Raw genomic sequence first — 22,214 nt, 5'->3', positions numbered from 1 at the left:
AATAGAGAAAATTGATGTTGATCATTACCTTCCACGGATATTCAGCTCTCTACCTACCTGGTTGAACAGGTTGACTACCTACCTACCCTGCCTACCTACCTAAGGTTGGAGAGTTACAGTTACTCAGATGTATGAAAAGATGTAGCTAGCCGCTTGAGTTACTAATCGACAAATGCCGATACGCCCCTTACGCCCCTTACGCCCTGCTAGGTTAAATACCTATGTATCACGCATTTCTTTTTCCGGGACGAGAAAATATTCCAACTAGAACGATATCCTGAGGTAGCTAGCGCATAGGAAATCGTACTATTGACATAATAGAGCGAATTAGGGTCCAGTAACCTAGTAGGTGGTTTCAGGGAGTTCAGCGCCACCATAGTCCAGGTAGCCTCCATCGACATTTGTATCGATCATATCCGTTCCCTCGGGGTAGACAATAGCGTGAAGCGGTGAATCGATATTGACACTACCTACTTAGCCATCCACCCCTTTTGCTTCTCTCTTTATTTCTTCCTTTAACCACGTACCCCACTCTCCTATGCATATCATGTCAAGTAGTTAGGTAGGTACAGTTACAGCTTACTTTTAGACGGGAAGGGATATGTCGTGTAAAGCATGTATTGGCTCTGGATCTATCCGATAGTGTCGATACTCCGATTATACTCGAAGATTGGAGCGGAGAACTCCATGTATAGAGTAACCTTGAACCTGATGAATGACCGATCAAGGGCAGGTAGCCGATATTTGTAATACGGTAGGTAAGTGCATAGGCTTGGACGCATTTAAATTGTGATACCAGACATACCACCTTATGAAATCATCGGACTTGCACGGATTACCTTTTTTGACTGTAGAATTCCCTTGGCCGAGGCAAGATGGCGAGCGCAAAACTTGACAACGGAACCTACGAGACAAACGGAAGCAGGCTTCAACACGCCAACTCCAGCAGCTTCACCACGATGAGCAAGTCTTCAGCAACGTCTTCCACCTCATCTCGCAGAGAGAAGAAAGAGTATGTTCCGAAGGCTGACCGCGAAGGGGTCTCCAGTGTGTTTTCCCAGTTCGGGCAATTGCTTCGAGCTTCGCAGAGACCTCTTCCCACAGAGAATGGAGATGGCTCCTACATCAACACAGGGATCCAAAGAACGGGGCTAAAGAAGGATTTGAGATACCTTCGTATGAAAGGTACACACCCATCACCTACCTACCTACCTATCTATCTACCTATCTACCTCTTAATCAGCCATTGCGACAATGATAGCACTCACTAACTAAGCGTAGATGTGAAGACGGTTCTCGATCTTGCTCGGAGCAAGATTAAAGGGGAACAGCTGATAGACGATAAGACGATGATTATGGAACGAGTTATCCAGCTCGTTGCGGGACTACCTTCTCAATCACGACTTAGAGAAGAGTTGACCAATACCTTCTTAAACGAACTTTGGGACACCCTAGATCATCCGCCGCTGCTATATATGGGAGAGAAGCATGAATATAGAATGGCAGATGGGTCGTGGAATAATCCAACGAACCCTCAGCTTGGAGCAGCTGGTTCAACATATGCCCGAACTTGCCGACCGGGTATTGTGCCTTTGGGCGCATTACCCGACCCTGAGATTATATACGAGTCGGTCATGAAGAGGACAGAATACCGCAAGCATCCGAATAACGTCTCTTCGGTTCTTTGGTATTGGGCTACCATCATCATACATGATCTGTTCTGGACGGATCAGACCGACATCAGCAAGACGAAGACATCATCATTCCTAGATCTGTCTCCTCTCTACGGTAGCAACCAGGCTATGCAAGACTCCGTGAGGACTTTCAAGGACGGGATGATGAAGGCCGACTCTTATGCCGATAAGAGACTCCTTGGCTCGCCACCTGGTGTATCTGTCATACTGATCATGTTCAATCGCTTTCATAACCACGTTGCGGCCAACCTCGCTGCTATCAACGAGGGCGGTCGCTTCACGCCACCGCCTCCGGGGCTTAGCGAAGAGAGAGCGACTGCAGCGTGGAAGAAATATGATAACGACCTTTTCCAAACGGCTCGTCTGGTCACCTCAGGATTATATATCAACATCACCCTCGTGGACTACGTAAGAAACATCGTCAACCTCAATAGGAGTAACACAACTTGGACACTTGACCCGCGTGCAGAGATGGGCCGCGACGTCGGTACCAATTCAGGCTCAGACCGTGGGACAGGAAGCATGGTGTCTGCCGAGTTCAATCTCTGTTACAGGTGAGCAATACCCATCTTATCCACATTGAAGCCACACTTGCTTAAACGATCGTAGATGGCACTCTTGTATCTCGGAAAAGGACGATAAATGGGTCCAGGACTTTTACCAAGATCTATTCGGCAAAGATCCGTTAGATCTGAGCCCACAAGAGATGTTCAGGGGGTTCGCCAAATTTGATCAAAAAATTCCAGCTGATCCTGTGGAGAGGGTCTTCGGGGGCTTCAAGCGTGATGACGACGGAAAATTCAAGGACGACGATCTCGTCGGCTGTATCTGCGACGCTATAGAAGACTGTGCCGGGGCATTCGGCGGCCGTAACGTGCCACAATCGATGAAGCCCGTTGAGATATTGGGAATCCTCCAGGGGCGGAAATGGAACGTCGCTGGCCTGAACGAGTTTCGAAAGCACTTCGGGCTTAAGCCGTACGAAAAGTTCGAGGATATCAATTCCGACCCTGAGATTGCCGGTTCACTCCGACATCTCTACGAGCATCCCGATTATGTCGAACTATACCCGGGACTAGTTGCCGAAGAGGCGAAAGAACCAATGGTCCCTGGCGTTGGAATAGCCGTAAGATTCCCATGTGTTGTGGCCGGTCTGTTGAAGGGACAAGAATACTAATTTACAACCATATAGCCGACTTATACTATTTCTCGTGTGATATTATCCGATGCCGTCTGCTTGACACGAGGAGACCGTTTCTACACTACTGATTACCACCCCCGTGGCCTCACATCTTGGGGTTACAATGAAGTAGCCTATGACCTGAATATCAACCAAGGCTGTGTGTTCTACAAGCTCTTCATCCGGGCTTTCCCAAACCACTTCAGGGGAGATTCGATATATGCTCATTACCCTATGGTCGGTGCGTATACTAATGAGATACCTGCCGTATAGGTACCCAAATACCGAATTGGCTAACCAATGATGATAGTTCCGAGCGAAACAAAGAAAATCATGACGGGCCTCGGGCGAGTTCACAACTTCAATTATGACCGCCCGTCGTCTATCCCAGCCCATGTCAACGTCACGACGTATAACGGAGCACAGCATGTATCGGAGAACCAAGATAAGTACAAGGTCATAGGTAATGAAGGCTTGTCATTCCTTGCGGACGTTGGGGGAAATCGCTTCACGATCTCCGGAGACTCCGCTTTCTACGCCAACCAGCGAGAGTTCATGCAGGACCAGTTATACAAAGAGGATTGGCGCTCTCATGTCAAGGACTTCTACTCCCAGATCACGGACAAACTCATCAAGGAAAGAACCTATAAGCTTGCTGGACAAAACTTCGTCGATATTGTCCGAGATGTGGGCAACATTAGCCCGGTCTACTTCGCAGCGCGTATGTTCAACCTGCCATTAAAGACGAAGGAAAATCCGAGAGGAATATACACCGAGCATGAATTATACATGGTCCTTGCTGTGATATTTATCAGCGTCTTCTTTGATACTGATCCCGTCAAGAAATTTCCATTGCGGCAAGCAGCGAAGGCGATCACTGGACAGTTAGGGAAGATTATCGAGGCCAACGTAAAGCAGGTAGGGGGCTTCGGCTTTGGTGGGCTGCTCTCTTCATGGCCGAAGAAGAATGACCCAGTGGCATCATACGGCGCCAACTTAATCAAAGGGTTCTCCAAGACTGGCCTGAGCAACTACGATATAGCATGGGGTCAAATTCTACCTACCGCAGGAGCATCCGTGCCAAACCTCGCAGAAGCGGTATTTTATATTACCCCCCCCCCCCCCCCCCCTTTTTTCCCCCCCCCCCCTCCACGTATCTATTCAGATCAGTAACTCACAGGCTTGAAGTTTGCTCAAGCTGTGGACTACTTCTTGTCTCCAGAAGGATCTAAGCACATCCCCGAACTGTATCGCACGGCGAATCTCCCATCATCGGTAGATACGGACGGGCTCATGCTAGGCTACGCATTAGAAGGTATTAGACTTGCGGGAGCATCCGGTTCCTACCGCGAAGTAGCCGTAGATGATATCATAGAGGAGAGCAACGGTCGCAGGGTATCTGTTAGAGCGGGAGACCGTATTTTTGTTAGCTTTGTAAGTGCTCAGGTGGATTCTCACAATGTCTACTATAAGTCATCTTTAATCTCCTCGACAACAACCCTACCTACAACAAAGCACGGACTAATTGATTTTCTTTAATTCGACAGGCGGATGCGGCGAAAGATGGTGAACATTTCCCGGATTCCGAGAAGGTGAACCCACGGCGACCATTAGACTCCTATATCCAATTTGGGTTGGGTCCGCAGGCTTGTCTCGGACCCGATGCTTGCCAGGCCAGTTTGGCTGAGATGTTTCGCTCCGTATTCAAGCTGAAGGGAATACGAAGAGCTCCCGGCCCTCAGGGTGAGCTGAAGAAGATTCCACAAGCCGGCGGGTTCTCTGAGTATATGAGGGAAGATAGGGGGGCATACTTCCCCTTCCCTTGTACGATGAAGATATGCTACGACAATTAGTGATGGATGTCTGCCTAGGTACTGTAGTCTGAGATCGTGGGGATTCGAATGGTTTCTATATATTTCTTATGTTTTAATTAAGAGCTGATTTTCGCTAAGTTCAGTCGACAATTCAAGAAGACCGTACATCTCAATGAATGGTTCCTAGTGGTTATCTTGGTTAATCAACATTGATCTTTTAACGAATTATAACGTTGAAGTATTATTCCATCAACTAAATTAAGCTGCGCGATTTAAACAGGTACCGGTACAGTACTACATAGTACCTAGGTAGGTACATGTAGGTAGGTAATTACCCATTTCGGAAATCCGAGTCGCGTGGCTTTTCTGACCTATCAGAGTAAGTCTAAATCATGAAACTTCTACATAGTAAAGTTCCCAACATTACCTACTAGGTACCTACCTAGGCATGTATGTAGGAGCTACTACTAGGTAGGTAGGTAAGAAATAATACGTAGATACATGTAGATGCAGATGCCCAAGTGCTTAGGTACATATATGTATCGTAGACGCCTAAAATATGAGAGGGTATACTTATGAATATATTTAATCTAACAGCGCTGAGACACCTATATACCTAAATACATCACGTAGCAGGGACAAGCTTCGAACTCGCATACTCCACAGATTCTATCCAATATAAAAATCAACTCAAATCTAACTAATGCATACATGACGTCGACCCACATTTGGGAGGCCACCCTCCCTTGTCATCCTTCAATTCTCCCCCAGAGTATTTCCTTAACTAATCCTCCGTACCCCAGAGCTGATTTTTATATCTGTCGAGACGAAAATCCGGTTTTCCCATTACCTACGGTCCTACCACTCGTAATCCCCTGAAGTAGACGATCCAGCACTAATCCAGGAGCTGATTTTCCAGAATCTAGGCTATCTACCCAGGTAGCCAGGTAACTTAACCAGAGCTTTACTGCATCCGGTGCGCGAATTTCCTGAACTTCTTGCAGTTCAAAGAACGGACACCATAATTTGTCTGTCAGTCGACTGGCATAGCCACATACCTAGTCGCCGTCTTCTCTAACCTCCTCACTCCTCGCGCCGCATAACGAAATGCTTGGTGTGGCCGCCAGCATGTGATATGGAGTATGCTGTATGGAGCTCACTAGAGCTTCGAGTGCGCACCATTATCCCACACTGTGGATATGTGTGACGGACACCAGCTGTCTAACAGTGCGGCGTCCTGTTTTTGAGAGTCTGTCCTGATGCCTTTACCATCAGATTTACACGACTTGATAGGTCCAATTCAGTAAACAATGCTATACAATATATAATTTTCTATTTAATCTGGTTCCCTACCTGCCCATCATGTTCATCTTGTCCTCCATCTTGACGAGATCTGATCCATTCTATCTTGCTTACCTATGCTTATGCTGATGCTTATGCTGAGCTATAATTCGATTCGCACACCCCTTTAAAGCTTACCCCTGAAAATGGACGACCCCGGGCTTAACAAGCATGGAATCAAATGGGATGATGAGGAGGCGGGAAGACCTCAGCGCGGGCTTCGTCGTACACATTCCAGCGGGTCGATGTCTATTCGCAGCGCCCGTTCACGACGTGAAGTTGATCCATCCATTGCTCTCCCTATTCAGTATCGGACTGTGTAAGAGATCGACTCCCTCCGGCGGTAGATCATCGTGAGCCTATTCTAACTCTTGACCTCTAGATCGTATCAGATCGAAGATACCATACAGAAAGATGTCACAGCGCAGTCAAGGGCGAAAGACGCGGCAACCAAGGGTCGATATACATAACCCCAATCTCCTCGTCATGCCCTTGCTCACATTCTTGCTACAGAGCTATCATCACTTGAATGGCATATAATATCAACTGACGAGGCTCTTCGTCGTCTCAGCGCATCGATGACGGAGGGTCTCTCGAACGAACAGGTTGCTCGCAGACAAAAAGAATATGGTCGGAATGCTCCATCTCCGCCAAAGTCCCATACCCTTCAGAAGTATTTCGGTTACTTCTTCAAAGGGTTCGGTCCTGTACTGCTGGTCGGGGCCATCCTCGTCTTTGTAGCATGGAAACCTCTTGGTGAACCCCCGGCTCTAGCTAACCTGGTAAGAAAACGCGAACAAGGAAAATTAAAAGCGAGCCTTGAATACAGCAGTTAAACTATACTAACGTTAATGCTCTGCAATAGGCTCTTGGGATTGTCTTAGTTGCCGTGTTCCTCATTCAGGCTGCGTTTAATATGTTTCAAGACTGGAGCTCGTCAAGAGTGATGAGTTCTATCAAGAACATGCTTCCAGAGGATTCTATGGTCATCCGAAATGGTGTACAGACCTCCCTTGAAGCCCAGGAGCTTGTCCCTGGAGACGTTGTATTTGTGAAGGCAGGAAACAAACTACCAGCCGACTTGCGTTTTCTCCAAGTTTCTAGTGATGCCAAGTTCGACAGGTCTATTCTTACTGGAGAGTCTCTGCCTCTCGCGGCGACTGTCGATTCCACCGACGAAAACTATCTCGAGACTCGTTGTATCGGCTTGCAAGGTACCCACTGCGTTTCCGGTTCCTGTATTGGTCTGGTCGTGGCGACAGGTGACCGTACAGTATTCGGTCGGATCGCTGCATTGACAAACGAGCCCAAAGCGAAAATGACCACTCTAGAAAAGGAAGTTCTATACTTTGTCGTCATCATTTGCTCCATTATGTTGGCTATGATTACCGTAGTTTTGGTCGTCTGGTTAGTGCAGTAGAGTACCTATATATCGAGGTACTCGTTACTAACAGGATATAAGGGGTGCTTGGCTAAAGAAAGCCCATCCAGGTTGGATCAACGTCCCGACTCTCATCGTTGACTGCGTCAGCGTGGCTATTGCTTTTATCCCAGAAGGTCTGCCCATCGCATTGACTGCTGGCTTGACGATTACGGCGAACTTGATGCGAAAACACAAGGTCTTGTGTAAATCATTGAAGACTGTCGAGACCCTGGGGTCTGTCTCAGTCATCTGTTCGGACAAGACAGGAACTCTTACCGAGGTAAGAAACAACTCGAAACTACCTACCATCCGTACCTCTTTGAACGCATACTGAGATCATGTAGAACCGAATGACGGTTACCGAATGTACCATCGGAACCCACACCATTACGGTCGACGGAGCTGAAGATGAGTTAGAGCTAAGCACTGCACCAGCCATCGCGGGGATGGTTACCACGGGCGTCGATCAAGTACGTGCTATCTCCGGGCTCTGCAATGCTGCAGAATTTGACGCCGCTACTATGGAATTACCCATCGAGAGACGCCGCGTTTTCGGCGATGCTACCGACCAGGCGGTGTTGAGGTTCTCTGAGCGATTTGGATCAGTACACCATCTACGTCAGTGCTGGCAGAAAACATACGAACTGGCCTTCAACAGCAAGAACAAATACATGATTAGGACGTTCTCAATGTTCAGGAAAGATTGTCTCAAAGCAACTTTATCGGAAAACGAGGCGAATGTCTTCCACACGGGTGATACGTAAGTTGTTTGAAGCCACCTGCATAGAGGGGTTTCCTATATTAACTCGTTGTAGTCTATTGACCATCAAGGGAGCCCCTGATGTTCTTATCAGTAGATGCTCCTCCTTTGTCAACAATGCCGGAGATGTACATCCATTCGACGATGAAATGCGAGCATCATTTGAGAACGTAAAGAATACGTACAGCAGCCAAGGAAAACGCTGTATTTTGCTTGCTCGCAAAGTCATCCGCCAAGACGAATTGCAGCATCAATCTGGAACAGGCCAATTTGAGGATGAGATCACCGAGCAAGCTAAGTCGGGCTTGACTTTAGTCGGTCTTGTGGCTATCGTCGATCCCCTCCGTCCAGAAATTCGCGAAGTGGTGTCAACGCTTCGTGGCGCTGGTATCAGGGTTTTCATGGTAAGTGATCCCCAAATCGGTGCTCGTGGAGTATATGCCTAGTGTTCGCTAACGATATCAAGGTAACCGGTGACTTTGCTCTTACTGCGCTTGCAATTGCCCAAGATGCCGGCATCGTCAGCTGCTCATCCTCTTCGGTCCACGACATATCCGCACTACACAGAGACCCAGCAGACGGTGACATTAAACTCACCGAATCCCGCTCATCAATCCTCATCAGTGGGCCAGAGTTACTCGGCCTCAACGAGTGCCAATGGAAGACTCTAACCCAGTACGAGGAGATTGTCTTCGCTCGGACAACACCAGAACAAAAGTTACGTATCGTGAAAGAGTTTCAAGCCGAAAGTGTTGTCGCCATGACCGGAGACGGTGTGAACGATGCGCCATCTCTCAAGGCTGCCGATGTTGGCATCGCCCTGGGAAGCGGCTCTGATATAGCTATTGAGGCAGCCGACATGGTTTTGCTTGAATCGTTCTCCTCGGTTGTAGAGGCAGTACAGTATGGCCGTGTGGTATTCGACAACTTGAAAAAGGTCATATGCTACCTATTACCCGCTGGAAGTTTCGCGGAATTTTGGCCGGTTATGACCAACGTCATCTTTGGGCTTCCTCAAGTCCTCTCATCCTTTCTCATGATTATCATCTGGTACGTAATATATGCTTTAATAGAGCAAAGAGGTGTTAAGTATATAAGAATATGCTAAATGTTCTCTAGCTGTTTTACCGACTGTGCTGCCGCGACAGTCCTCTCTTACGAGAAGCCCGAGGCCGACGTGCTATTGCGAAGGCCACGTAATGTTAAGAAGGACCGGCTCGTCGACTGGCAACTCGTCGGACATTCATACGGTGTCCTCGGCATGATCGAAACTCTAGCATCATTCGCCATGGCTTATTGGTATTTAGAAAAGAACGGCATACCTTTCAGGGTGCTCTGGTTCTCTTTCGGAAACCTTCCAGATTGGATCGACCCGGTCTATTATGCCGAGAAGCTCAATGAGGCATCTTCAATCTATTTTGTCAATCTCGTCGTCATGTAAGTCGAAAATACCATTATCACCTCTAAGATACCGACTGACTCTCGATAGGCAATGGTTCAACTTACTTGCTGTCCGCACACGTCGCTGGAGCATCTTCCAACATCCCCCGGCCTTAAATAAAGAAACTCAAAATTTATACCTTTTCCCGGCAATCGTCTTCGCATTGTCGATGGCTATCCTCTGGCTTTACATCCCGCAGCTACAGTCGGTTTTGGGAACTTCGCCTGTGCCAGTAGAACACTGGTTCTTACCTTTCGCTTTCGGCTTGTTCATTCTTCTATTCGACGAAGTGCGTAAGTTTCTAGTAAGGAAAAATCCCAACGGGTTGATCGCCAGGTTAGCTTGGTAAAATCCTTAGGTACAGATACACCAAGTCTGTAGCCATTATTCGCCTTTGTCCTTCCTTTATACGATACTTCAAGAAATGTCATTGTTGTCAATGTAGTCCCTGTTGATATTATTAAATCTATTATATCTGTACCTCGTACTAAATTGTATTTTTTTCAAGTACCCAACTACCTGGGTACTTCACCAACACCGCAACCCCTTTCTTTAATCTTGTGTAACCATCACCTACCTATCGAACTAAGCGTCTCAGGGGCAAACGCAATGCATTCGTACCGAACAGAGGTAGGTTACCTCGGTAATCATAGTTAAACATTCAAAACGCCTTCTCTATGCTTGTCTATATATATACGCTCACGCGTCCAAAGGACGTCAACGAGGATTTCATCTCTTCCAGATCCGAGAAACCGTCTCGAAGTAGATATCACCACATCTGTCACCATATCCGTCACCACGTCCGTCATCACATCCGCACCACCAATTTCTTCCCTTTTAAATTTCCTTTCTTTAGCATCTCCAAACCCCCCTCGACCGAGTGTAGTCCTCCTTCAATCAAGTGTAGCTCGGGCAAAACGATCTTGTCATTCTCCAAAAGTCTACCGAGCTCTTCGGTGTAGCGAACATTGGTCTTATCGAGAACAAATTGCTTCATCTCGACTGTATGCACCACGACATTTTCCGGGATTGCCTGGGAACTCGAGATCATAGCTAAGGGTGCGAAATGAACGGGCTCGTCTTTCGATACAGCACTTAACGACAATGCTGCTGTCTTTGGTCCCACCAAGTCAATTGCTCGTGTAATTCTGCCGGCCGTGATGGCCCGGATCTCATCCACCACCTGCTCGTCTGTCTTCCCATCTCTCACTACCGCGTGGCTTGCGCCTAAGCGTTCTGATAGCTCTCTCGTTTCTGTCGAGTTGACGGTTATCACTTTGATCCCGCTCAGACTCGCTATTTGCGTAGCGAATTGTCCCGTGACGGTTGAGCCACCCCAGATTAAAAGCCACTGTTCACCTATTCGATCTGTGGACGGTTGAGTCGGTACGTCGAGCCACTTCCACAGAGTCATCGATGCCGTCAAGGCTGCAACCCCTAAACATGCCGCTGCCTCAAAGGGTATGTTTGACGGGATGGGAAGAACGGTATGTGAGGGCACGACGACAAACTCCTGGAAGCAGCCGGCACGGACGTCCTTGTAGTATGTACTAGTCCACACCGAATCGCCCTCTCTGAAGGTTGTGACGGCAGAGCCAACTTGAGCTACTACCCCCGACATCTCTCGTCCAGTAACCTTGGAGGTGCTGTGAGTGTTTCAATTCGGCGTGCGTGGGAAAGAGGACATACCCAAGGGAACTCCGGCAAGCAGAAATTATAATCAACGGATTTCCAGTCTATGGGGTTTAAGCCCACGTAGTGACTTCGAATCATTACCTCGTCGTCTCCAACCTTTGGCATAGGGAAGTCATGACGGATCTCGTATTCTCCCTTACGAGCGACGACGAGCGCCTTTTGCATTCGAGGTATCGTAAATTCAGCAACCGAAACATTGGCAGATTCGTCTGTCGTCGTGGGAGTCAGATCTTTTCGTATACCCTGAAGCACAGTTGAATGTGATTTCTCGTTTGAATTTGACTTCGCGATTATCCTCCGCAACAGAGTGCGAACAGTCTTCCACGAGTTCCTGCCGGAAAGAGAATGCCTAGGTCGTGCATCCGCCATAGCAACCACAACAGTGTCTTTTTCTCTCCCAATTATACCGAACTCTCCCATTCCTGGCTGTCTTTTTGGTGTATCGACTTTGGCGGATATTGAAACAGGTTGTCTATTATTACCTATTATTTTATAAATCCCCGGTCAATGGATAATGGATAATGGTCAATGGTCAATGATGAAAGTATATTGTTAATCTATCTTGACCATTATTAATATACAGTAAAGCTTCTTTACTTGCTATAAATCATCGGGGACTACGGAATACTTGCTACTTAACTACGATCAATAGCAGCCCGGTGCGGACCAATGGTGGTGGTTCTGGTGTCGCACGCCATCAGCACGCCATCGACCAGGGTAGCGCGATTACATATAGGCATCGCGTATCATCCCGTCTGGTGGAGCGGATCTCCTTTCCGATTCGGCGCCGTCGGAGGAATATTACGATAATTGGTCAGCATTGAAGCTGGGTCAAAACTACGTACAGTATCATCATCGTTATCATTACTGATCTGAAGTTACCTCCGAATCCGGTCCCGTGGTAGCGGGTTGCATGTGCCCTCCCCCAGCAAGTTCAGGAGAGGAGGGGGCAGATCGATAGCAAGCAAAAATAATACAAGGAAATTGTACTTCATCCAATCAAGATTTTTTTATGTTGAAGACGAATAGGGACATACCTACTAGGTAGTTAGTATCTACCTAGTACCTACTACAGGTGATATATTTCTATACCAAGACCAAGACTTGTGAAATATGGGGAATATTCATGAATTACCGGTAACGAAACCCTTTATTTAATCTATATAATAAATATAACAACCTAGCTCCATTTAGACGATGATTATACAGAATTGGGGATCCTTTTCGTCCATTCATCTCCGTCAAACCTCTGTTATAGGTAGGTACCTACCTAGATTCACGACCTTCTCTCACTTCACATATCGTCAGTGTCAAGGTATACATATATGGGTACAAACAATCAACCAACACGAAGAAAACTACAAGATCGATATGAGAAGTTATGCTATCCATAGAGTTTTACTTTCATTATTATGGACTCTGACTCAGGCTTCGGTTTCCCCTGAATTCAATATTGGATGAACATAACTAACCCACAAGACGACATCATGCTTACAACAAGTAAAGCGACGCCAACTACCACATTCGACTTCCAATCAGACCAAATTCATGAGATAAACACCTCCCAAGGTGTTTTCCGAAGAAATTCCAAAGCCGATTACACGTACGAAACAGGTTGCTGTTGCTCAGGGGTCCAAGTAGTAATCCAGGCAACGGCAAATATCAGAATCCACATTCCGTACCAGGAGATGAGAAAACCAGTATTTCCCATGCCAGTGAAAAAGCCAACCAAGAATCCTACATGAATCAACGCAGACGCGAAGAGAAAAACGTCGAACTGCCAGCGTCCCTGTAGCTAACGTTTAGTATATCGTGCCACCTCCGACGATAGACACGACATGACACGACATGACATGACATTGAGTACTTACCACACTCGTTCCAAGCACCTTTCTAGTACCTTTGGCCTCCCCAATACTTGCCAGGCACCAGGCAATGAAGACAAATCCAATGGCGGCGAGGATACTACCAATAATTGTGCCGGCGATGGTATTGCTATAGGCCCAATATATGACGCCCAGGACGGAGAGGGCAGTGCGTACACCAAGTGTCGTGATCATACATGCTCGACGTGCCAGAAGTACTCTATCTGATGTCGCTAGGCTGTACGCTTCCCAATTGAAGCTCCAACAACCGCGAGAGCCTGGGCAATTTCGGTCCCTCCACGTCCTCTGCTCGGGACGAGGGGGCAGTTCCTGAGGAAACGCTTGGGAGTCCGCTGCCATTCTTTAATGGGTTATGAATTTTTTTTTCCGTCTAGTGCAGTCGCTTTCGAAGAAATGGTAACTTGCGCTTGGAAATATTTGGGTCTTGAGTGGCAAACTTAGTGGTAGAAATACATTGGAGATGTATAAAGGGGGATGTTAAGATGTACATGATAAGAAAAATTAAAAGTTCTAAAGCTTGAAATTATACATAAAGGAGGATGAGCAGACGCCTAGGTACCTGTAGCTAAGGTTATGAGAAGGATCAGGTTAGGGGGGCACAGCCTCAACTTTTAGCTGAATATCAGCCCCCAACTCATTTAAGACCTAGCACTCCTTCAACCGTCTTACAGCAGCACATCTATGGCTACGATCATATTCTAGGCATCGACGTGTTGCCATGAACCTAGACTCCTTGTACGGGACAGAAAGCTCACGTCACCGGCAGAGAATATATGCCAACATGTATCTTATAAAACAAATTGGACTCTGGTTGATTTGCTTCCTTTTTTTTCTCTCTTTTTTTTCTCTTTTTTTTCTCCCTTTCATAAATCTCTTAAGCTTCACAAGTCTCATAACCCCCCCTCCCAGCAGCCCTACTTATTAATAGATACAATGGGACAAGGTCGGTAAGGTCAATAACAGGGATCGAATGCGGCTCCTTTCCGAACGGTCTCTTAGCATCCTTCTCTACCTACTATATTGTTGTTTCTTGCGTAGGATTGTGGCCTTTTGAAGGCAACGTTAAGGCACATGGATTAGTTTGATGTGGGATGCCGATCCTTCTGTAACCCAGTTGAGAAGTTCCCAGCAAAGTCCAGCATCGGTAACGAATTCATCGTCCCAAGATGAGATATGTGATTAGCTAACCATAAGAGGCTGACTGATAGGTTCATTATTGTTAATATATGAAAAGGGCCACTTATGCCCTCATAGGTAAGTATATTTAGGATCCATATGTTAAATATCATGACTTTCATCGTCAATGTACCATCCGGTATTATAGAATTAATTTGATGTTCTACGGTTCAAGGACGCGCATAATGGTGGTAGCCTTGGTTGTTAAAGTTGTTGTCCTTAGTCCTACGTTGACTAAGACGTCTGCTCTACTGCCGGTATCCAAACTTTTTTTTTTTAAAAAAAAGAAGATAGCGGCAGGATTTAGAAGACGAGCCACCATATGAGAGCTATGGTCCCCGTTGCGAGTATAACCGATAACAAGTGGAGATGACTCGCGATAGCTGCTCAGAAAGACTCCTCCCACCAGCGTTTTAGAGGAGTGATATCCTCAATAAGCATATGGTCCGTGTATAAACAGCCGCCGACAAATGAGCGATGACCTCCATGCTAATTCCGAAGGGGCACGGAGTAAGGTCTCGATTATTGTGGTCTACTAAAACTCTTTCCGTTCAGGGTATTCCTCGATCAAATCAGCCGTAACACCATGCCATGCCATGCCATGCCACGTATCAAGGTAGGTAGTTAAACGAAGCCACCGCTAACCTGTTTGCGCCCCTGTGCTTCCCGTACTTCCCATATTTCCCGCACTACCCGTACTTCCTGTGCTTCCTGTGCTAGATGGTCTCGGTGGCGGTACCGGCATGATTCCAGGCACCCCTCCATCTCTGTCCATGGCTACTCCGCCGATCATACTCGCTGATAGAGCGTGAGGTTCGCTTCCCTCTCCCTCGGAATCCTCGCTCTGACTGCTCGTGCTCCCAACGCCAGCAAGGGCCTGTTCCGCAACCTTACGCTCGACCTCTTTTAGCCTCTCCTTCTCGACAGGGTCTACGAGGTCATCGTCGTCGCTCCAGTATCCGTCTTCGGTCTCGGCAACCTCGGGCATGGCCATGCGCTTCCAGAAACGAATCTCCTGTCTCTTGGCCTTATCCTCGACACGCCTCTCCCATCGTTCCTCGTTCTCGTCGTATTTCTTGCGGAATTCTCGCAGCATCTGATTAGCGTGGCCGGCATGTTCCTGCATCTCCCAGATCTGCTCACGCAGCCGGGAATTCTCGGCGCGGGCCTCGGCTAGTTGTGCTCGATAAGAACGGTGCCAGGCGGAGACATCGGCGACATGTTTTTGTTTATAAGAGTGAAATTGAGAGAGGATGGTGGAGAGAACTCGGGCGTAGTTGGTAAGAAGGGAGAAGTTGGCATCGCGAGAGAGCTTAGCACGGTCGAGGGATTCTGTTAAGATGGATACGAGAGCTTCGAGATTCGGTTCTTGTGCTGCGCCGGCATGATCAATGTCAGTATCGAAGAAGCGGGAGAACAGGTAGACGGTAGATAAGAATAGGACATAGAAAATAGGAAATAGGAAATGGAAAATAGAACGAACATACCAAATATTTCGTCGGCAGCTTCTCCGAGCACCTGGTCGTTGGTCAGGCCACGCTCTCGCGCTCGATTGCGCACCCTTCCGAGCCCAGAGACAATATCTTCCGTAACACGTCTATTCTCGGCCAGTTGTCGCGACAGCTCCTCGACCATGCCATAGATGATGTTTAACTCGGCCTGGTGGCCGGCTGGCGTAGGTCCAATTGGCATGGCACCAGCGCCTGGTCCTGATCCATTACCTTGCATAGCGCCAGATCTGTCGGTTAGGTAAGCCTAGTGCTGTTGGGATAGCTGTCGTGGTTGCGCTTATGCGAGTGTGCGTGCAATTTCAGTTGGAGTTGGAGTTGGAGTTGGAGTTCTCAGGGCTGTTTGAATATGCAAGTTGATACAGTTGTTGAAGTTGTCAAAGTTGAATCGGCTGCTGCTGCTAGGTATTGTGATGTGCAATGTGCATACATAAGTAGGTACCTAGGTATGTATAGTCTGATGGGTTGCACGACACCAAACCTTATCGATTACGCTAACGCTACCCGTGCTGCCTGTGTAACAGCCGTGACATGCAGGTACGAGGGGTATGTACTGTACTTATATAGGTATACATATACACGTCCATTTTTATGTCACCTTATGTACATCAGACATTGTGCATGTTAAACATAATATGCATCTCACTCTTCTAAACATTTCATCATTGATACAACTTAAAACAAAACTTCATAAGAAAATGAGGTTTAGTTACTCCCTTTTTTTTTCTTTGTAAAAAATTTAAACAGGTGGGTTTGTAAAAATGAAATGAGTGAGCTAATCCTTCTACCCGTGGGCATTCACCATCTCACCGGTACTACTAGCACCAATGCTCTCAGCACCGCTCTCAACATCGTGCAGGTTCGCAACCGATCCTCCTTCCTCTGCCTTGATCTTCAGGTCTATCTGATCGAGGGGAATAAGAAGCACGCTACGCTTGACTACCATATATCCTAACCAGAAGATGAAGACAACAATGATACCTAGCAAGCTTGCGAGGATATGTGGCGGTTTCGGAAGCGGGCTACGTATCGCCGCTACGATTTGTGCAACGAGACCGAACGCGAAGATAAATATTGCCATGGCGCTTCCCACTATTCCAGGAGGGGACTTCCATCTCAATATGTCGTCTTCCTGCAATCCTCTCCTACGTATAGCGAGCCGGAGTCGGATGTGGCAAACGCAGATAGAAATCCAGGTGAAGTAGTTAGATCCAGCCGCCAGTGCCAATAGCCAGTCGAAAACCTTATCACCGTTCCTGGCCATCTTAACGAGCGAAAGGAAGGAGATGAAAAGAGCTACTACCAATGCCCAGATTGGGTGACCCCATTTAATCTTTGCCAAGATCGCGGGTCCCATTCCCCGAGCAGAAATAGCTTGAAGGGCCCTTGATGAAGCAAAGACGCTTGCGTTCGCCATCGAAAACACGGCCACGATGATGATGCCGTTGAGGACGCCTGCAAGTACCGGTAATCTGGCTTGGTCCAGCGCAGCAACGAATGGGCTGATTCCGCCTGATTGGGTGTGTTCGTTTAAGGGGATCTCAAGCACCAGGCCGAGCATGAAGATTGGTAACAAGTACAACCACACGATCCGCACCGGCACGATTGTGCATGCGAGACGCATCACTTTCTGGGGTCTTTCGCATTCCGCCGCGGTTATCCCAAGCATTTCCGTCCCACCATACGCCATACCTGCAGCCATAAAAACATACAGAAACCCGCCGGGGCCGTTTTTGAATGCGTCATGCTTCCACAGATTAAACCCCAGCTCTTCGGCCGGCCGGGTGTCTGCCGGTATAGCTTTGCTAACGATGAGTATGGCAACAATGATGAAGGTCGAGAGAACGGCCATCTTGCAGACGGCAAAGACATTCTCCGCCTCCGCATACCATTTCGCTCCGAATGCGTTGACGAGGATCAGCCCACCAATAAACGGGAGCAGGAAGCAGTACGCCGGCGTGGTCGTATCCCAATATCTCACACAGAGTAGCATTACTACTAGCTCGAAAACGACGATGAAGAGAAAATTGATCACGTAGTTCCATCCCATCGCGAAACCCCAAGCCGGCGATATGAAGCGAACAGAGTATTCGTAAAAAGAGCCATTAACCGGGAACGCAACCGAGAGTTCGCCTAGGGCACACATCGTGATCCACACGGCGAATCCGAGAATAATAAAGGATATGAGAAGTGATCCAGGACCGCCCACCGCTAGGCTAGAGTAAGTTGCTAGCAAGACGCCAGCGCCGATCGAACTACTAAGAGCCATCAAGACGAACTGGCGCGTCGTAATAACCTTATGCAGCGACCCATCGGCCGCAACGGCCGAGCTACTAGAATCCATAACGTGAAACTTGTCGAGCAATGAGAAGCCGGTGCACCTTATTCGTCGGATAGGTTTGTCTGAGGTACTAGGTAGGATGATCAACACCTGACCCCTAACTAGCCAGATGCGAGATTTACTTCGGAGGTTGTCGAGAGTCGTTTGGCTTATAGATATACTATAAGGATAGTTATACTATAAGGACAGTTATACTATAAGGATAGGTTAAGTATTATATTCGCGTTGCCGGAAGTTAGGAGGGGATGAGGAAGGGATGTCGATCGGAATACTCGACATATATAGCCCTTTTACCAAGGCATCTCCGACATCAGAAACGACGAATATCTAAGGTATCTACCTATCTATAGAAGATAGCTATCCGGGGAATAGAATTAAAATATTCAAACCTTAGATAATAACTTACCTGCCGAAGACGGAGTACGTTCCATCTAGGGCGACCTGATAGCATGTGTTTATCATGTCATGTTCCTAAGCGCAAAAGCTAGAGGCAGCCACAAAGTTTACATACCTAGTAACTACCCAAAACATTATCTTTCGAGGAGAAGGAGGTCGGATATCTATGGTGTTTAGATAGTACTGTAGGAAGTATAAACTTCGAGATCTTCCAAAGCTTAGGTACCTAGTAGATATCTCAATAGGCACCTAAGTATGTAGACAACAATTGATGGACCGCGCGGCACCTGGAGAGTAAGTCGAATTTTCTATTCTTAATATATCGCCTTCGACGGAAGTCCCGGGAAACATCATATTATGAGCTCTTAGCTTCTTAACCCAAGGCTGTCTGATCTGGGATGTGCTACGTAGAATAACATTTGTCAATACAAGGAGACAACTATTGTAAGCGACTCACACCCAAACCCACATGCATACATATCGACATCAACGTTATCGTCAAACCCAACGCCCAATCTTAGGTTCCCACATTCCACCGTCCGTTTCTCTCGGGGCAAGTGACCATCCCTACACCGAATTTGACTCATCATTCACCTTTAAACTAGGCCGCCACCGCAGTTCGACGCTGAGGCGGTGCGCCTCTCCGCGTGCTAGATGCACCGGGTCTCGCCAGCGTGTACTTGGCAAATGCGCGCGCAAGCGCCTTCTTGCAGCTCACCTTCTGGCTGCCGATGAAGCTATCAACGGTGACAGCGATGGCCCGATCGATGTCATGGGCGGAACAGTACTCCGACAGCCTCATCCGACAGAAAGCTTCGGATATTCGAATAATGGCTTCCAAGTGACGGACCTAGCAGACAAGTTAGCACTAATATATACATATATATATGGGATAAATAGATAAATAGGGTTGGCCTACGGTGATTGGATAAGCGCCGGTAGCTAGCGATTCCCGTCGCATATCGGCGAATAGTCGCGCTACCTTATCTTCATCCATATGTAAGAGTTTCGGTTGGCAGTGTTCTCGTGCATAAAGGATGTATTTGCGTAGTAACTCCTGAGAGAGCTCGCCCTCCTTGCTTGGCTGTGCCTGTACTTCCGGAGTCGCCTCGGCATCCTGTTCAACCTCCATAGACCCATCAGCAGGCTGAGTAGACGGGTGACTGCGGCTATGAGAACCAACGATGAACCGGGCTAAGCGCTCGTCTTCGGAGGGGTCTACGGTATCCCGAACGACGCAAAGAATGTCAAATCGGGACAAGATGGGCTCGGTTAATTCGACATTAGACGAGAACGGTATGGTAGAGTTGTAACGGCCTCCGATCGGGTTAGCTGCCGCGATGATACCACATCGAGCCTGCAGAGTGGTGACGATACCAGCCTTTGATATAGAGATCGTTTGCTGTTCCATAGCTTCATGTATAGAAGTTCGATCCTGATCGTTCATCTTGTCAAATTCGTCGATGAGACACGTGCCTTTGTCAGCGAGCACCAGGGCACCTCCCTCCAGCGTCCACTCGCTAGTCAGGGGGTCTCGACGGACACTAGCCGTAAGACCAACGGCGGAAGCTCCTTGACCAGTAGCGAAAACAGCTCGGTGCGCAGTTTTCTCAACGTACTTGAGTACCTGGGACTTGGCCGTACCCGGATCACCGAGCAGTAATACATTGATATCTCCTCGTACGTGATGCTCGCCCCTGGTCGTCTTCGCGACGCCGCCGAAGAGAGACAAGGCGACGGCAGTCTTGATATCGGTGTGTCCGTAGATACTAGGTGCTATCGAGTTGATTATTTTATCGACAACCTGGGCATCGCGGGAAAGTTTACGAATCTCATGCTCGTCTTCTTCGGTCAACCGGAATCCGGCAAGCTGATCGTGAGCCTTAATAACATTGTTTGCCTCCAAGATGGTAGCAAAGACGGGGAACCCGTTACGATTGTTCAGCTGAGCATCGTAGTTGTTTCTGTAGATACCGGTGACTTCGATCTCCTCGCCAGGCTTCGCTTTGTCAATTAGATCCCAGAGCAGGATAACCTCTCGATGTCTAGGTAGACGACCGGCAGGTACGGTTCCAGGTGATTCCTGGAGCGTTAATTTCTGGTAGTTCCGGTAGACTGTCTTCTCCGAGTTCAAGGTGAAGGGTCCGCGAGATTGACAGTTTTGACAGAACGAGATCTTGACTTCCACGTTGGATTCCTGCTGGAAAGGACCCAGGGTAACACCGCATTTGGTGCAATCAAATTTCACATACTTCAGTTGGGGGAAGACACCTGTTCGCCGGGTAACGACACCGCTCACTCGGACCAGACAGTTAAGGTGCGACTGTCTCAGCTGGCGAAGAGTGTAATGAACGGGAAGATCAAAAATACGAACGTGAATGTCGGGGTGGATGCGCTCGTAGTCGGGGTAATGGAGAAGGACAACTTCCATGGCCACGTCGTCGAAGAGCTTCAGCATTTCGGCGGGTGCGTTCGCAAGGAAGTAGGCAAGAATAGCCTTAGACGAAGACAAATGGTCGTAAGACACCTCGAGAGACTCGGCGTTAATCTCACCGAGAGTTCGGATACGGTTACCATAGACGGAAGAACCGCTCTCATCGGTATACTCTGTTAAGAAGGCCTTGAATTCTCGCTTGATGGTACGTTGTACGGATGGTTGAGAGACCCATTCGGTCAAACTTGCAGCCTTTACGTCTTGTAGAGCTTCGAGTGAGAGCTCTTCGTCCATGATATCCTGGTCCATCTCATCGTCTGGGTCTTCGTCATAATGATGACGACGACGACGGGGTTGGGCAGTGAGGTCAACGTCGCCATCATCATCTTCGTCTTGAAGGAAGGCTTGAGGCATTCGCCGTCTACGTGCTACTTCTCGGTCTCGGCGGTTGAGTTGGGCTTCTAATCGTCTCCTTTCGCCGAGGTTCATATCATCAAAATCTCCTTCATCATCGATATCTATTCCTTCGTAGACATCGTTGTCATCCTTCTCTCTGTAATCTCGTTCGAAACCTTCGCGGAAAAGATCCACGTCGTCTTCGGCCATCTCATCGAGATCTTCCAAATCGTCTTGAACCTCAGCTTCTTCCTCAATGTCGTCATCGTCGTCGCCTCCATGGGCAATATTGAAGGCAGGGGGAGACGAAGGCATAGGGCTAGAGGCGGCAACGGAAGAGGATGCATCGGCTCCTCCGGTGCGTGAGCGTTTGCGACTCGAAGGAGGGGCGGCACCACGATTGGCAGAATCCATATTCATGCGCAGAGGAGAACTTCAGGAGATCTGTTAGAAACAATAGAAATAATAGAAATGATCAGAGTCTATTCTGTAGGCTCAGGATGAACTTACCTCATCTTGAAATATTTCCTCTTTTTTATTTTTATTTTATTCTTCTTGCTCTTAAGGAATGATTATTTGGTAAAAGAGTCAAAAGAGATAGTGGGACATAATTAAATGAGGACGAAACCTGGAAGGAGGACCCATGTGCGTGTGGCACTGTGGGTACGCGAAACCAATTAAACAAATTAGCAGTAGCAACCCCAGGTCTCCCCCAGCCCTTTAACGCGT

General features: G+C 47.8%; 7 protein-coding genes across 7 annotated transcripts; 2 read left to right on the top strand and 5 right to left on the bottom strand.

Moving 5' to 3' along the window:
• The first annotated feature begins 544 nt into the window (after window positions 1-544).
• GGS22DRAFT_174378 (linoleate diol synthase) lies at window positions 545-4,935 on the top strand. The gene is made up of 7 exons (XM_047963082.1): window positions 545-1,185; window positions 1,282-2,248; window positions 2,304-2,820; window positions 2,887-3,115; window positions 3,185-3,972; window positions 4,063-4,308; window positions 4,422-4,935. Exons 1-7 carry the CDS (start codon window positions 876-878, stop codon window positions 4,725-4,727), a joined length of 3,363 nt encoding a protein of 1,120 aa, XP_047814464.1. The 5' UTR covers window positions 545-875; the 3' UTR covers window positions 4,728-4,935.
• Window positions 4,936-5,488: 553 nt separating this feature from the next.
• On the top strand, window positions 5,489-10,579 carry GGS22DRAFT_174375 (calcium ATPase). The gene is made up of 10 exons (XM_047963081.1): window positions 5,489-6,348; window positions 6,412-6,485; window positions 6,543-6,811; window positions 6,895-7,436; window positions 7,492-7,732; window positions 7,797-8,212; window positions 8,268-8,616; window positions 8,679-9,262; window positions 9,332-9,649; window positions 9,702-10,579. The coding sequence occupies exons 1-10, from the start codon at window positions 6,176-6,178 to the stop codon at window positions 10,000-10,002; spliced, it is 3,267 nt and encodes a 1,088-aa protein (XP_047814463.1). The 5' UTR covers window positions 5,489-6,175; the 3' UTR covers window positions 10,003-10,579.
• Window positions 10,462-11,717, bottom strand: GGS22DRAFT_182154 (GroES-like protein; the record flags this gene model as incomplete). Its single annotated transcript, XM_047963936.1, has 2 exons — window positions 10,462-11,289; window positions 11,343-11,717. 2 exons carry the CDS (start codon window positions 11,715-11,717, stop codon window positions 10,462-10,464), a joined length of 1,203 nt encoding a protein of 400 aa, XP_047814462.1.
• A 1,048-nt stretch (window positions 11,718-12,765) lies between these two features.
• On the bottom strand, window positions 12,766-13,706 carry GGS22DRAFT_174371 (uncharacterized protein). The gene is made up of 2 exons (XM_047963080.1): window positions 13,220-13,706; window positions 12,766-13,137 (listed from the first exon to the last, which is right to left on the bottom strand). Exons 1-2 carry the CDS (start codon window positions 13,571-13,573, stop codon window positions 12,946-12,948), a joined length of 546 nt encoding a protein of 181 aa, XP_047814461.1. The 5' UTR covers window positions 13,574-13,706; the 3' UTR covers window positions 12,766-12,945.
• A 761-nt stretch (window positions 13,707-14,467) lies between these two features.
• Window positions 14,468-16,301, bottom strand: GGS22DRAFT_174370 (uncharacterized protein). Its single transcript, XM_047963079.1, has 2 exons — window positions 15,898-16,301; window positions 14,468-15,784 (listed from the first exon to the last, which is right to left on the bottom strand). Exons 1-2 carry the CDS (start codon window positions 16,136-16,138, stop codon window positions 15,051-15,053), a joined length of 975 nt encoding a protein of 324 aa, XP_047814460.1. The 5' UTR covers window positions 16,139-16,301; the 3' UTR covers window positions 14,468-15,050.
• Window positions 16,302-16,605: 304 nt separating this feature from the next.
• On the bottom strand, window positions 16,606-18,626 carry GGS22DRAFT_197396 (amino acid permease/ SLC12A domain-containing protein). The gene has a single exon (XM_047965972.1). It carries the CDS (start codon window positions 18,260-18,262, stop codon window positions 16,703-16,705), a length of 1,560 nt encoding a protein of 519 aa, XP_047814459.1. The 5' UTR covers window positions 18,263-18,626; the 3' UTR covers window positions 16,606-16,702.
• A 314-nt stretch (window positions 18,627-18,940) lies between these two features.
• Window positions 18,941-22,153, bottom strand: GGS22DRAFT_174367 (MCM-domain-containing protein). The gene is made up of 3 exons (XM_047963078.1): window positions 21,996-22,153; window positions 19,575-21,918; window positions 18,941-19,505 (listed from the first exon to the last, which is right to left on the bottom strand). Exons 1-3 carry the CDS (start codon window positions 21,998-22,000, stop codon window positions 19,257-19,259), a joined length of 2,598 nt encoding a protein of 865 aa, XP_047814458.1. The 5' UTR covers window positions 22,001-22,153; the 3' UTR covers window positions 18,941-19,256.
• Window positions 22,154-22,214: the final 61 nt, after the last annotated feature.

The sequence above is a fragment of the Annulohypoxylon maeteangense genome, assembly GCF_022496945.1.
Source record: "Annulohypoxylon maeteangense strain CBS 123835 unplaced genomic scaffold GGS22scaffold_24, whole genome shotgun sequence".
NCBI classification, from domain to species: domain Eukaryota; kingdom Fungi; phylum Ascomycota; class Sordariomycetes; order Xylariales; family Hypoxylaceae; genus Annulohypoxylon; species Annulohypoxylon maeteangense.
This window is presented reverse-complemented; position numbering and strand designations above follow the sequence as displayed.